Below are 13,953 nucleotides of genomic sequence, written 5' to 3'. Positions count from 1 at the left end.
CGTTCTTAACCTGAAACTGTTCTTAACCTGAAGCACCACTTTAGCTAATGGGGCCTCCTGCTGCCGCCGGAGCACGATTTCTGTTCTTATCCTGAAGCAAAGTTCTTAACCTGAAGCACTATTTCTAGGTTAGCGGATTCTGTAACCTGAGGCGTATGTAACCTGAAGCGTATGTAACCCGAGGTTACCACTGTATTCTTCAGTGTGTTGCTCTTCATTTTGTTGACAGCAGTCTTTGCCAATCTGGTGTCCTCCAGATGTTAGACCAGAAGGCCCATCAACCTCAGCCACCATGACATCATTGAAGTTGTAGTTGAACAACATGGGGGGTGGGCAGGCCCAAGAACATCTGATTGATGAAAGCTAGTATACAGAATTTTATACTTGAGTGAGGCAGGTGGTGGCAGAGGGACGAGCGGTCCGAAAGGAGCCCTTTCTTGCTGCTGGTCCCGCCGCCGCCGCCCGCTTCTCACAAGAGCAGGCACAGGAGCTGTGGTTGGGAGAGGCGCTGCGCTGCTCCCAACCGCGGCTCCTATGCCTGCTCTTGTGAGCAGCAGAGGTGGTGGCGGAGGAATGAGCAGCCTGAGAGCAGCCCTTTTGGGCTGCTTGTTCTTCCTCCGCTGCTGCCGCCGCCAGGTTTGTGGTGTGGTGAACCGGCTTATACTTGAGTCAATAATTTCCCCCAGTTTTTTGTGCTAAAATTAGGTGCCTCGGCTTATATTCGGGTCAGCTTATACTCGAGTATATATGGTATTATGTTAGAGGAACAAATGTATATTTTTTTTACCTCCAATTGTTGCAAAGGTGTCCTGATGGGAGCATGAAGTAAGGTGTTCATCCCTTTTGAGAAAAAAATAATAATCAAAAAATTGTTTATTTACGCAACAGACATTCTGAAGCCAAAGTAATGGCTGGTTAGTTCAAATTAATGCATGAATTTCAGACGTACCATGCTTCCTGGCTTTTCTTGCCACCTGGGGGTTGCTAGGTCATAGGAGCCATAACTGCCACAATTATTCTATCAGACTCCAGACTGGGGTGGCTGACCAAGAGATCTTGTGTGTGCCTCCATCAAGGTTTGTCCATTTTTTTAAAAGAACCAATTATTCCCATGTTGTGAATCCAAACTTTTTTTGGCCTAACTCTAACTCAGAGCCCCCTAAATCTGTCCATTAAAAAAAATAAAAATAAATTATTTTACTGATGAAAAAGATCACAGAAACTTTGCGCAAAGTAAAAACTGGCCATTTTCACTTTGGCCCTTCGAGAATTGACCATGATCTGGAAAAGGTTAGCCCTGTTGGTTTCTATTTCCCTCACTGAGCAGCAACTGCAGTCACGGGACATTGTTTTGCATTCCACAGTCAGAGTTACTGTTGGGTTCCCATGGGAATGGGAGACTGGATGTGATGTTCACTGGTTTCCTGTTTTTCACTGTTCTCTCGGTGTTCTTTGTTTCTGAGAGGGGTTGCTTCTCTGCTCTCGCAGAGGCAAGATGCATGTTTGTATTCTCTCAGCATAGAAGTGTAAATAAAGTTGAGAATGTGGCACATACTGCTTATCCTTCTGCTGTGTGACGACGCTCTGCTTGGGCTCAAGATATGACGAGCCTGTATCAGCTTCAGCTTCAGATGGGCCGAAGCTGGTCAAAATCTCACAAGCCCTAGTAGCCCTAACACCCCCCCCCAGCTACTTCACGTCTGCCTAGGCCTGGGCAACGTAGCGATACACTGAGCAGGACTGGTATGAGGAGCGGACTGTGATGGCGGCTTCACCCAGCAGTATATTGCGGGTGACACTGACACCACTCCTGAGTCCCTCTGCTACCTGCGCTGCTTTCGACATTCGGCCGCTGGTAGCAGCAGAGGGACTCAGAAGCAGCTGCAGTTTCACCTGTGATATACTGTCAGGTGAAGCTGCCATCGCTCTGCCCCTCACACTGCAGAGAGAGGAGTATCACTGGGACAATACAGCTTGTTCCTTTCCCAGCTTCTTTGGGCTGCTATCGCCCCCCCCCCCCCCCCCAGCTAAGCCTTGCAAAGAAACCCTGAGGTCCCTCCTGCTCGCAAGCAGCAGGGACATTGAGACTTGCTCAGCTATGGGGCAGGAACAGAACAGGGGAATCCCCACTTATGTGTTTAGGTGATGTGAACAGTGGTCCAGAATGGAACCCCCACATAAATGAGGACTCACTTGTATCACATAGGAGAGTTGCACAAAGAAGGTGGCCAAGGGAGCTGTGGACTCAAAAAGGTTGAAAACCACTGCTTCAGGGTGCAAGCCAACTTCCCACTGGTGTGGTTTTACAGAGAAGTAGAGCCACTGCTGCATCCACACCCACCCAGTCTGCTCTCAGTGGCCATAGTGGAAGGTAGGGCAGGATCAGGTCTGATCCCTGTGTCAGCTCCAGGCTTGTGCATCAGTCAGGTCTTATCAGGCCCAATGCCATCACATGATGGCAGCAAAACCAGCTCAGGACTCATTGGAACCTGGGCCAGCTCAGACCCGCCTTCTCTCTCAGAATACCCGATTTTGAGACTTTCTGCTGGCCCCCACCAACAGGGATACTGCCAGTAGCAAAGGTACACTTCCACCCAATCCAAATCTTTCACAGTCTGGTGTAAGGGGCACTGGTGTTGGATTGCTGTTCTAATCCAAAATCGACAATTTCTTCATCCTTCACAGCAGCTGGAATGTTTAGTTCTTCCAGCAAACTTTCTATGTCACCACATGGGATCTGAGGCTTTATTGCCACAAATTAAGTATGATCTATGTCACTTCCAAAGGGACGCAGGTGGCGCTGTGGGTTAAAGCCTCAGCGCCTAGGATTTGCCGATCGAAAGGTCGGCGGTTCGAATCCCTGCGGCGGGGTGCGCTCCCGCTGCTCGGTCCCAGCGCCTGCCAACCTAGCAGTTCGAAAGCACCTCCGGGTGCAAGTAGATAAATAGGGACCGCTTACTAGCGGGAAGGTAAACGGCGTTTCCGTGTGCGACTCTGGCTCGCCAGAGCAGCGATGTCACGCTGGCCACGTGACCCGGAAGTGTCTTCGGATAGCGCTGGCCCCTGGCCTCTTAAGTGAGATGGGCGCACAACCCCAGAGTCTGACAAGACTGGCCCGTACGGGCAGGGGTACCTTTACCTTTACTTATGTCACTTCCAAGTAGCAAATATATTTGCAAAACCATATCATACAAAATTTTAACATATTATTAAAAAGCAGTGGATATTTAAAGGTAATTGCTGTTTTCATACGTACCAGTGATATTACACAGGTCGGCCTCCAGTTCTGCATTCCTTAAAAAGGCAGTAACAATAAATCATAACTTGATTTAATTTATATCAAAGATTATCTCAACAGGAAAACTAGCAATTAACAGAAGTATAACTGCTGGAATTATACCACTACTTCTATTATACTATGACCCTGTTACAAGCACTTTAATTGAAATCCAACCCAGCATTAAGATCAATTACAAATGTAGTTATTAGTTAAATCACTCTTCCAGCTCTAAAGGCATGTAATAAAGTTTCCTATGCAGTAGATCCCTTCATCAAGTCAATCATTCTTACATTGTCTATTGGAATATACCAGCATGCCATGAGAAAGCAATAGACTGAGTAGCCCAATCACTCCAGAGTTAGAATTTATGCCCTCAGAGGAGGCTGACTATTGCCATCTTGCACACTCTAGGAACAAACCCTATCAGGTGGAATTTCAGTCCATGAAAAATTATTTCCCATTTACCAGAAGTTTAGGAAACACTGCATTAAGCAGTCAACACTGGTAGAAGTATTATATGACCGGAAATCATGTCTCAGACTACAGTGGTACCTTGGTTTACGAACTTAATCCATTCCAGAAGTCTGTTCTTAAACCAAAGTGTTCTTAAACCAAGGTGTGCTTTCCCATACCAGCAGGGGACTCAATTTACAAATGGAACACACTCAACAGGAAGCGAAATGTTCTTATTCCAAGGCAAAGTTCACAAACCAAAACACCTACTTCCGGGTTTCTTAATCCAAGTTGTTCATAAATTAAGCTGTTCTTAAACCAAGGTACCACTGTACTTTAAAACTGAGAAATCTGTTCTATTAGGCAATTCATTTCAGGCTTACTGATTAAATGTGTCTTGATTCTTTGCTGTTGCTGTTCCTAAAATTAAACAAAAAACATCATGAAAGAAACATCAGCATTGATGTTGGTGAATGTAATAAGGCTCTTGTTATCATCCCAAAACATAAAAATGAACAAAAGTTCTCACCAGTATGGTCTGATACCTCAGTGGCTGGAGGATCTGATGGGAAGATGCTAAAAACACAGAGACAAAAGGAATTACAATTTTACTAACTTGGAAATATTTGCTGCAAAGAAAACAAACATTCATATTATTTATTTATTTTCTATACCGTCCTATACCCGAAGGTCTCAGGGCGGTTCAAATACATAAAATCAAAATACAACAACCCAATAAAAAAACCCCTAAATAAAACCCTATATGTGCACCAACTTTGATTTTGTCACAGCTCAGGATACAAGGAGTCCCTTGCATTCATGCAAAGTTAGAACTAAAGTATGCTATTGGGAGAGTGCACAAGTTAATTATGGATAGAGCAGTTAGCCTTTATAACATAAAAGTTTTAAAACTTGATTTAACTTTTTATAATTGACAGGCTGAGTTTTTGGCCCTTTCTTAAAACGTATCTATTCATTTGCTTTTAATTCCTAGCTTGGTTGTAATGTATTGTTGGATACAGTCATTTGTATCTTGGTGTGTTTTCTTACACTACAATCCACATATTAAAATGCATTATATTCATATATTGTGAATTGGTTTGTTATGATTTAGATGAAGAGCAGTACAGAAATGTTTTAAATAATTAAAAACAGTTCTCTCCCCTTGCTTCTCACAACCCTGGGAGATGGGTCATGCTAAAAGCGAGAATGAATGGCACAATATGAACCTGGGTCTCCCAGTCCTAGGCTGACCCTAATCACTAAGCCATGCTAGCATAAAATAATAAATATGTTTCTATTGTTTGTGCATAGAAACTGTCTCCATTCCACAAATAGCACTATTTCGTATATTCTGACAATAGCAAAAAATCTGCAATGCAATGAGACCAAATGGGATGTCAGTACGCACCACAAGCAATGATCCATCTTCCAAACTTGTTTCCAAATGTGTTAAAAAGTGGTAATACTAGTCTGTAGCATAACAGTGCATATTGTTTAGGACCGTCAGAACAGCATGCTGGGATTTTTAAATACCCCATACCCTATTTTCATTAAGTAAAGAACAGCTAAATTGATATTTTTAAATCTTGCCTTAACAAGCATTTCACTCATCAATCTAAGAGAGAATGTAGACAGCTGATAAGGATCGATAGCTTTTTAAGTGGAGTTTGGGGCTGTTTGCATTCAAGACCAGTTTTATAGATCTGCTACTATAAGAATAAGCTTACCTGATAGTAGCTGCAAAACTGACACGCCTGGAGTTTCTCTGACGTTTTTCAACATTGCAGTCCTGAATATGCAACACAGAAATTAAATGCATAGGCAGCAACTTTTATATGAAAGCTTTCAACCAGGATACCTGATATTATTGAAAATTAACCTTTAGGAACAGACTTATATATCTATGGTACCTGAACACATTTAAATTGCAAACATGCTGAATACCCAATGCTCATGGAGCTGGTTTTCAAGTCACCCAGTACCACAGACAGTTTGGATTGCACCCATACATACAAATTAACCCGTTGGGTGAAATCCAATGCTTTTGATCCAGCAGAGCAATCTGCTAATGTAGAATGAAGGAAGGCAATTTTCTCTGATTCCTTGGTCCCTTTGCAACACATCCACACATTTTTCATGCTGCTTTGAAAGGTCCCCCAAGCAGATTTAAGGAGCTGTAGCAGGAATGGGGAAGTGGAAGAAACCTCCTCCAACCCCTGTGAGCCATTTTGATTCAATCACATGCCATTTTCTTTTGTCCACTGGAAATGAAATCAAACTTTATGGGCAAAGGAACTGGGCTTCTTAATTGAAGCCAATCAACTGATAGATGGCTCTTGCACAGGCGTATAATAATAATAATAATAATAATAATAATAATAATAATAATTTATTTGTACCCCACCCATCTGGCTGGGTTTCCCCAGCCACTCTAGGCGGCTTCCAACAAAGATTAAAGATACATTAAAATGTCACACATTAAAAACTTCCCTGAAACACGGCTGCCTTCAGATGTCTTCTAAATTTTAGGTAGTTTTTTTATCTCTTTGACACCTGATGGGAGGGCGTTCCACAGGGCGGGCGCCACTGCCGAGAAGGTAGCATATGTCGTCAGATGTAGCACTGGTAGGCTGGGCCTTATTGGCCAAATTAGATCCCCTAACAGGCTTAATTAGGCATGCAGACCAGAGGTTCCCCAACATTACATTACCAGGCTACTCCACTGCATCGAAAGCTGCTCCGCAAGTGGGATGGCAGCAGTGAATTTCACCCACTAACTTGAGACAAGGCTACTTCAAAATAAATATGTCAAGAAGTTATACACTTTTTAAAATATAGACATTTTTTTTAAAAAAATAACCAGTGGTAGGTTACAGACACTGACTTATATTTGGAGATGACCTCACTTATATGTAATGTAATGCCTACCTGAGTTAATTCATTTCCACTCCCTAAGTCACGGAGAGGGGTCTGGGGAGCTTTTAAAATCTACAAAGGAAATAGGCATCATTGAGCAAACAATTTCTGAAGCAGCTACAAAACTATTTCTTAAAGCAACATTGCATATTACACAGTAAACAGATTTCTGGTTTGTGGAACAACTTCTGCTATTCAAAATAGTAGTACTGTATGCATATATCTCCAAGATAAAGCCTTTCAGAATGCACTAATGCACTTAAAGCAGATTTCTGAATTGTCGCTCCGGATAGTAATTCATTACTTACTATCCTTGTAATTTTTAATAACCAAGACTAGCAGTCTGACTATTTCATGTCAAAGGCAGGTGAACACACTCCAACTGAAAAGAAGAATGGAACTGTCCTAAAGAAAATTTCCAAATGTATTTGCTATGTCTGCAATCCAAATAAACATTTTCATGTATGGAAATGAACTTCATACACTGTTGTAGCATTATTTCCATAGATAACACTGCAAGACACTTGGAACTAAACAGTCACTTGCATTTTTGTCTGCAGAGCTGCAGTAGCAAGAATTTCTATAAAATCTGAGGCTTTCCCCCTTCCCTACGCACAAATGGCTTAAGATTCAGTCTACAGATTGTTCTAGAAGTTTCACTTTGCAAGATACCTCAGAAAGCAGAAAACTTGGAATATGTATTAAATATAGGTTCATATGACAGCTTAAACTATTGTTTAAAAAATATGTTTTAGCCAATTATTGACAGAATTGTCACAAAATGCAGAGTTTTAGATCATGAAGCTCTATAAGAGCAGAGTACATTTAGTATCAGAAAATTAGCTCTCTCTTTTTTGCCACCATTACAGAAAGAGGCACAATATATATGTAATGTTTAGAGTCTTGCTTGCTGAACAGAATATTCAGAATTTCATTATGATACATTCTTCGAGTCTGGGAAGTCCTGCTCACTGCCGTGCAGGTCTTTTTCTACCTGGCCTAGGAGAGTGCAGACCTGACTGACTCCAGCTGCTACGTTATTTGGGGGCGGGGACACCATTTTGGAAGCAGGGGTGTTGCTGTTATTAATTTTTTGTATCTTTATGTTGGATGTTATGATTTATGCGGAAATTGTTTTAGTTTGGTTGTATACCTTTTGATGTTTTATTGTTTATGACTACTTTTGTTATATTTGTAATTATATATTTTTCATGTTGTGAGCCACCTTGAGCATGGTTTTAACTGCGGTATGGTGGCACACAAATAAATTTATGTATGTATGTAGCTGCAGGTCAGGAATAAAGTTATCCCTAGGACAGGAATAAAGTGGATAATACATAGATAATTGAAAAGGTTTTGCATTGCATTTATTTTCATTTTATTTATTTTATGCATTTATTTCCCACTGTTCATCAGGTGGGTTACACAATAAAATGACAAAATGTAGGATGTAATCAGGCCAACTATAATCATTAGCACAACGAATACAAAATCACTAACAGGAGGATAAGACCAATGAACTAATTTCTCTCTGTACAAGCGAGTGAAGTCAGGATTACTACGATCTACTGTGGCAACGTGCTCAGGGAAGCCATTTTGAGAGTTAAAATGTTAAGCAAGGAAGCCATTCTGTTGATCTGGCCAGGCCCCCATATCCAGTAAATACACTCAGACACCCACTACCCAGAGATAGGCTGATAAAGATTACCACATAAGGACATGGAAGACATGAATGTCCAACTCCTCATGCCTTATCTCTAGGCAGGACCTAATGTATCTATCTGGAACACAATCTCTAGGCAAAGCAGTTCTTATCTCCAGGCGGAACCTAATGTATCTATCTGAGTACTGTACAGTATGTGTAATGCTGTAACTTTTGATTGGATAAAGACCTGATTTAAGAATGTACTGTATAAAGGAAAGCCTCCCCTGTTTGGAGGGGCCGGACTTTGGAACTTATTCCTCTGCGCCATTGCTTGCTGCCAGCAAATAATTAAAACTTTCTTGCTTTATTTCTCTGACTGTTGCGTGGTCATTTGACTGGCCTAACCAATTGCTACATTTCTTCTAAAAGAAAATCTATATATATAGGTCTTATTCAAAGTTACACTTACTGAGGAAATCCTCCTTTTCTTTCTGCCCTCTGTGAAGTCACTAAAAAAGAAAAAGGAAAACTCTGTGAAAGTTAAACCTCAATCCTCCTCAACACACCTTATGCAAAATTGTTTCCAGTGAAAAGCAAGAAACTTTCTGAAAAGTAAAATACAGGTTTAAAATTTCAGAACTTTTATGAAAGTAACAGTCATTACTGAAATACAAAGCACATGCATTGTAATCTCACAGGCCACCAGCTGATAGAGACATAACAATCAGCAAATAAAAAACAACAAATTGTCATCATAGAAAAGGCATGCACTGAAAGCACAACTTACTTTTCATCATTAATTTCGGAATAAATCTTGTCCATTTTGGAAGACTGGTTTCCTACAACAAGTGCAAAATTAGTCTTAAAACTGTGTGAAAGCACAGTACAACAAGCTGCCACAGGTGTTCTTTGAGACAAAATTAAATGAAAAATGATGTACACTACAGTATTTGGCTACCATCAATAAAACTCTCTAGACAGCTTATAAAGCAAAACCACACATTATAAAATATTAAACCTAAAAAATGCAGTAATTTTTAAAAAGAACCCAATAAAAACAATAAGATGTTACTTCTACTACAGAATAACACAATTTGCAGGCCAGAATAAAAATCATACTGAAAGAGCAAAAGTGTATAGTTTAGTTATAACCACATTTAAATACTGAAAGACTAGGATTTGTTTTAAAACACAAATTCATAAGTGTGAGTGAATAAAATGGTCTTCAATGGGTGGGAAGACCATAAAGAAGATGCCAGGCGAGCCTCTCTGGAGAAGCTATTCCATAACTTCCCATGTAGCCACCCACTTAACTTCACAGGACCGCAGAAATGCTCCCCCCCCCCAAATCTTTTTTATTATTTATTTATTGAATTTGTATTTAAAGAAACAACTATGTGATCACCAATAGTCAGCATGGATTTCTGAAAAATAAGTCATGTCAGACTAACCTGAACTCGTTTTTTGACAGAATTACAACCCTGGTAGATAAAGGGAACGCAGTGGATGTAGCCTACCTTGATTTCAGCAAGGCATTTGACAAGGTGCCCCATGATATTCTTGTAAAGAAGCTGGTAAAATGCGGTCTTGACTATGCTACCACTCAGTGGATTTGTAACTGGCTGACTGACCGAACCCAAAGGGTGCTCATCAATGGTTCCTCTTCATCCTGGAGAAGAGTGACTAGTGGGGTGCCACAGGGTTCTGTCTTGGGCCCGGTCTTATTCAACATCTTTATCAACGACTTGGATGATGGACTCAAGGGCATCCTGATCAAATTTGCAGATGACACCAAACTGGGAGGGGTGGCTAACACCCCAGAGGACAGGATCACACTTCAAAACGACCTTGACAGATTAGAGAACTGGGCCAAAACAAACAAGATGAATTTTAACAGGGAGAAATGTATTGCACTTGGGCAAAAAAAAGTATTGCACTTGGGCAAAAAAAAATGAGAGGCACAAATACAAGATGGGTGACACCTGGCTTGAGAGCAGTACATGTGAAAAGGATCTAGGAGTCTTGGTTGACCACAAACTTGACATGAGCCAACAGTGTGATGCGGCAGCTAAAAAAGCCAATGCAATTCTGGGCTGCATCAATAGGAGTATAGCATCTAGATCAAGGGAAGTAATAGTGCCACTGTATTCTGCTCTGGTCAGACCTCACCTGGAGTACTGTGTCCAGTTCTGGGCACCACAGTTCAAGAAGGACACTGACAAACTGGAACGTGTCCAGAGGAGGGCAACCAAAATGGTCAAAGGCCTGGAAACGATGCCTTATGAGGAACGGCTAAGGGAGCTGGGCATGTTTAGCCTGGAGAAGAGGAGGTTAAAGGGTGATATGATAGCCATGTTCAAATATATAAAAGGATGTCACATAGAGGGAGAAAGGTTGCTTTCTGCTGCTCCAGAGAAGCGGACACGGAGCAATGGATCCAAACTACAAGAAAGAAGATTCCACCTAAACATTAGGAAGAACTTCCTGACAGTAAGAGCTGTTCGACAGTGGAATTTGCTGCCAAGGAGTGTGGTGGAGTCTCCTTCTTTGGAGGTCTTTAAGCAGAGGCTTGACAGCCATATGTCAGGAGTGCTCTGATGGTGTTTCCTGCTTGGCAGGGGGTTGGACTCGATGGCCCTTGTGGTCTCTTCCAACTCTATGATTCTATGAACTATTTGACTTTTAGAAGACATCTGAAGGCAGCCCTGTTTAGGGAAGTTTTTAATGTTTGATTGTATTTTTAATAGTTTGTTGGAAGCCGCCCAGAGTGGCTGAGGAAACCCTGGGGAAAATTAGTAGTAGTAGTAGTATATACCATGGTTCACAACATAAAATCTTAAGCCAGCTGTCATCTTTCCAGTAAACTTCTCCTCCAGTTTCTGCTGTCATTTAGTTTTTCCTGCCGCCGCCCCCCATGATCAGGTGAGTTAGTTTGAAAGTATTCCTTCTTCAAAGCACATCTCCAAGGGGGGGGGGGGAAACACCACCATGATGTAATTCAATTATCACAAATGACTCTTTAAACTGGGCCTTTAGCAGCACACTCCTATAAACGTCTACTCAAAAGCAAGGGGGCTTACTCCCAGGAAAGTGGGCCTCCAGGGCTCCAGCCTAAATCTAGCAAGCCAGAGGCAGAAACTTCTGGCAGTGCTATATAAAATACTACCTCGCTTGCCTTTTCCTTACTTCCAACAAAGGCGGCAGCAGAAATGCGCTGACTCCAGGTTGCCCCGCAGTGCACGGTTTACTCGGAAGTAAGCCCCGCTTAAGTCAATGTCGCGCGCTAGAAATGGGTCAAGGCGGGAAAGAAATTAGGGGAAAGCTGCTCAGATGTTGTTAGCCCAGAGACTGAAAGAAGACAGTCCCTGCCAGAGAGGAGAGTGGCAGATTAAACGGATGGATTATGCCGAAATAGCAAAAATGACCGGAAGAATTAGAAACCAGGAAGACCAAAAAATTTAATAAAGATAGGGAAAAATATATAATTTACCTTAAAAATCATTGCAAACAATTAAAAATATTAGTAGGATTGGAATGAGACTTGTAGTTTAACGGTTGTGGTGGAGATTTAATAGATTTGGATTAATAGAGAAGACACAGGAGGAAAAAAATTAACGTACACAAAGGGGAGGAGAGAAAGTTCAGCGGAATCTATGGAATTCTCTTTTTATTTTGGTTGTTTGTAAATTTCAAAATGTGAAAAATAATTTTTAAAAAGAAAAAGAAACCAGGGTTAAAGCAACTCGGCGCGGGTGGAGAGCAGGAGGGCGAGGGAGGGAGCAGCACTCCCGGCCGGAGCCACTTCAGGGCCGCCAGCGCCGAGTCCAGAGCCACGCGAGGAAGGAGATTTGGGGAGGCCGCGAAGCGCCCCCCGCCCCACTTGCCGGACTAAGCCTCGCTCCCTTCCCCTCACGCCGACGCTTCTGGCGCGACGCCCTGGCTCCCCGCTCACCTTCCCGGGTCCGGTCTCCAGCCACGCACCCGTCTCCTCTGAGGCCTCCCCGCGACTGAAGGCACAGCGCCCGACTAGGCTCCGCGGGATTCAAAATAACCGCCAGACCGCGCGCATGCGCCTCCAACCGCCAACCTCGCTTCAAGGCCTAAATGGCGGTTTCGGATTGGCGGCGCGGCAGCGCCCTCGTTCCGTACAACATGGCAGCCTCCGTGCGGTGAGGCCTACGGAGCCACCGCCGAGAAAGGGGTAGGCAGGAACCCGCGAAACGTTCTGTGGCTTCTCGGGAGAGTTGTTGTCATTCTTCAGGACATTCGTTGTAACGCACACGGCGTAGCGTTTGCTGAGGGGCGACGGTATATTCGTCTAAGCCGGTGGGTGGCGAGACAAAGGTTTGCGGTTGGAACAGTTCCTTATAGGCTTGGAGAGAGTGGAGGTTTCTGTGACGAGGTGGCCGAGTGGTTAAGGCGATGGACTGCTAATCCATTGTGCTCTGCACGCGTGGGTTCGAATCCCATCCTCGTCGGAAGTTTTTTGTTTAACGTAAAACAATTCGGCGTGGCGGCTTCTGATCTTTATTTACTAAGCGGGTAAATTCTTTAATATGTGCTGGACACGCAGTAATGCAAAGCCAAGTGTGTCGGGGGTGAGAATCTGAATCCCGACTTATTCATCCACTAATGAGGTTTACTTGATGAAACTCTTTATTTGTGGTGGGGAAACTTCAGTTGAGAAGCGAAATGCAAAACCCTTTCACCGCCGCCGTGCAATAGAAACAATAGTAATACATTTGGAAAACCGTTTAAATGATATATATGCATTGAAATTCAACTAGGGGGATACGAGGAAGTCACTTAACAATGTTAAAATGATTAGTTTTAATAAGGTTATGATTTATGTTTGTCTGTTTATTTGTTAGTGTGTTTTTAATTTTGTGAAAATCAATTTTAAAAAATTGGGGGGGGGGGGGAGAAACAATAGTAATACAATTATGATCATTATCATTGTACTGCGCTTGAGAGGATGGCCACTGCTTTCCCCGGAACTTCTGAATGTGAAAGAAGGCAATTTTCTCTCTTCCTAAGAAGCTTTACCCTGAAATCGTAAAAGTCAGGATGACAACTGTGCTGAATGAACTTCATTCTAGCCCCCTAAAAGAGCTCACGCCCCCCCCAAAGGAGACAAGGTGACATTCAATGTTATTCCCATATTGAACTTAAGGGTCCACATTATTTGCCAGCTGATTTCAATAGATCTGCGCTGCATATGACCAGCGTTGAATAAGTCAGCCTTCAGTATTTAGGTGGCACAAATCTCTTAGCTGTTTATGTTGCAACAGGCTAACTACCCTTTGTAGAAAAAAGATAGCAACTGCTGCTTTTTATTTTAATATTTTCATTTATTTGTTTTTTAAATTTGTGCTCACTGGAAGGACAGATTGTGAAGCTGAGGCTCCAGTACTTTGGCCACCTCATGAGAAGAGAAGACTCCCTGGAGAAGACCCTGATGTTGGGAAAGATGGAGGGCACAAGGAGAAGGGGGCGACAGAGGACGAGATGGTTGGATAGTTTTCGAGGTTACCAGCATGAGTCTGACCAAGCTGCGGGGGGCAGTGGAGGACAGGAGTGCCTGGCGTTCTCTGGTCCATGGGGTCACGAAGAGTCGGACACGACTAAACAACAACATACCACTACTTCTGTCACT

General features: G+C 42.6%; 1 protein-coding gene across 1 annotated transcript in view; it reads right to left on the bottom strand.

Moving 5' to 3' along the window:
- KNL1 (kinetochore scaffold 1) overlaps window positions 1-12,899 on the bottom strand; it is a 31,905-nt gene extending 19,006 nt beyond the window's left edge. The window contains exons 1-9 of the mRNA XM_079970561.1: window positions 12,250-12,899; window positions 9,085-9,136; window positions 8,767-8,806; window positions 6,665-6,724; window positions 5,464-5,525; window positions 4,263-4,309; window positions 4,117-4,153; window positions 3,257-3,294; window positions 788-840 (exon numbers count right to left, since the gene is read on the bottom strand). Of these exons, the coding sequence (XP_079826687.1) occupies window positions 788-840; window positions 3,257-3,294; window positions 4,117-4,153; window positions 4,263-4,309; window positions 5,464-5,525; window positions 6,665-6,724; window positions 8,767-8,806; window positions 9,085-9,119 (372 nt within the window). The 5' untranslated portion in view covers window positions 9,120-9,136; window positions 12,250-12,899. The remainder of the gene's footprint in view (window positions 1-787; window positions 841-3,256; window positions 3,295-4,116; window positions 4,154-4,262; window positions 4,310-5,463; window positions 5,526-6,664; window positions 6,725-8,766; window positions 8,807-9,084; window positions 9,137-12,249) is intronic.
- Window positions 12,900-13,953: the final 1,054 nt, after the last annotated feature.

This window comes from Podarcis cretensis (genome assembly GCF_951804945.1).
Source record: "Podarcis cretensis genome assembly, chromosome: 1".
NCBI classification, from domain to species: domain Eukaryota; kingdom Metazoa; phylum Chordata; class Lepidosauria; order Squamata; family Lacertidae; genus Podarcis; species Podarcis cretensis.
This window is presented reverse-complemented; position numbering and strand designations above follow the sequence as displayed.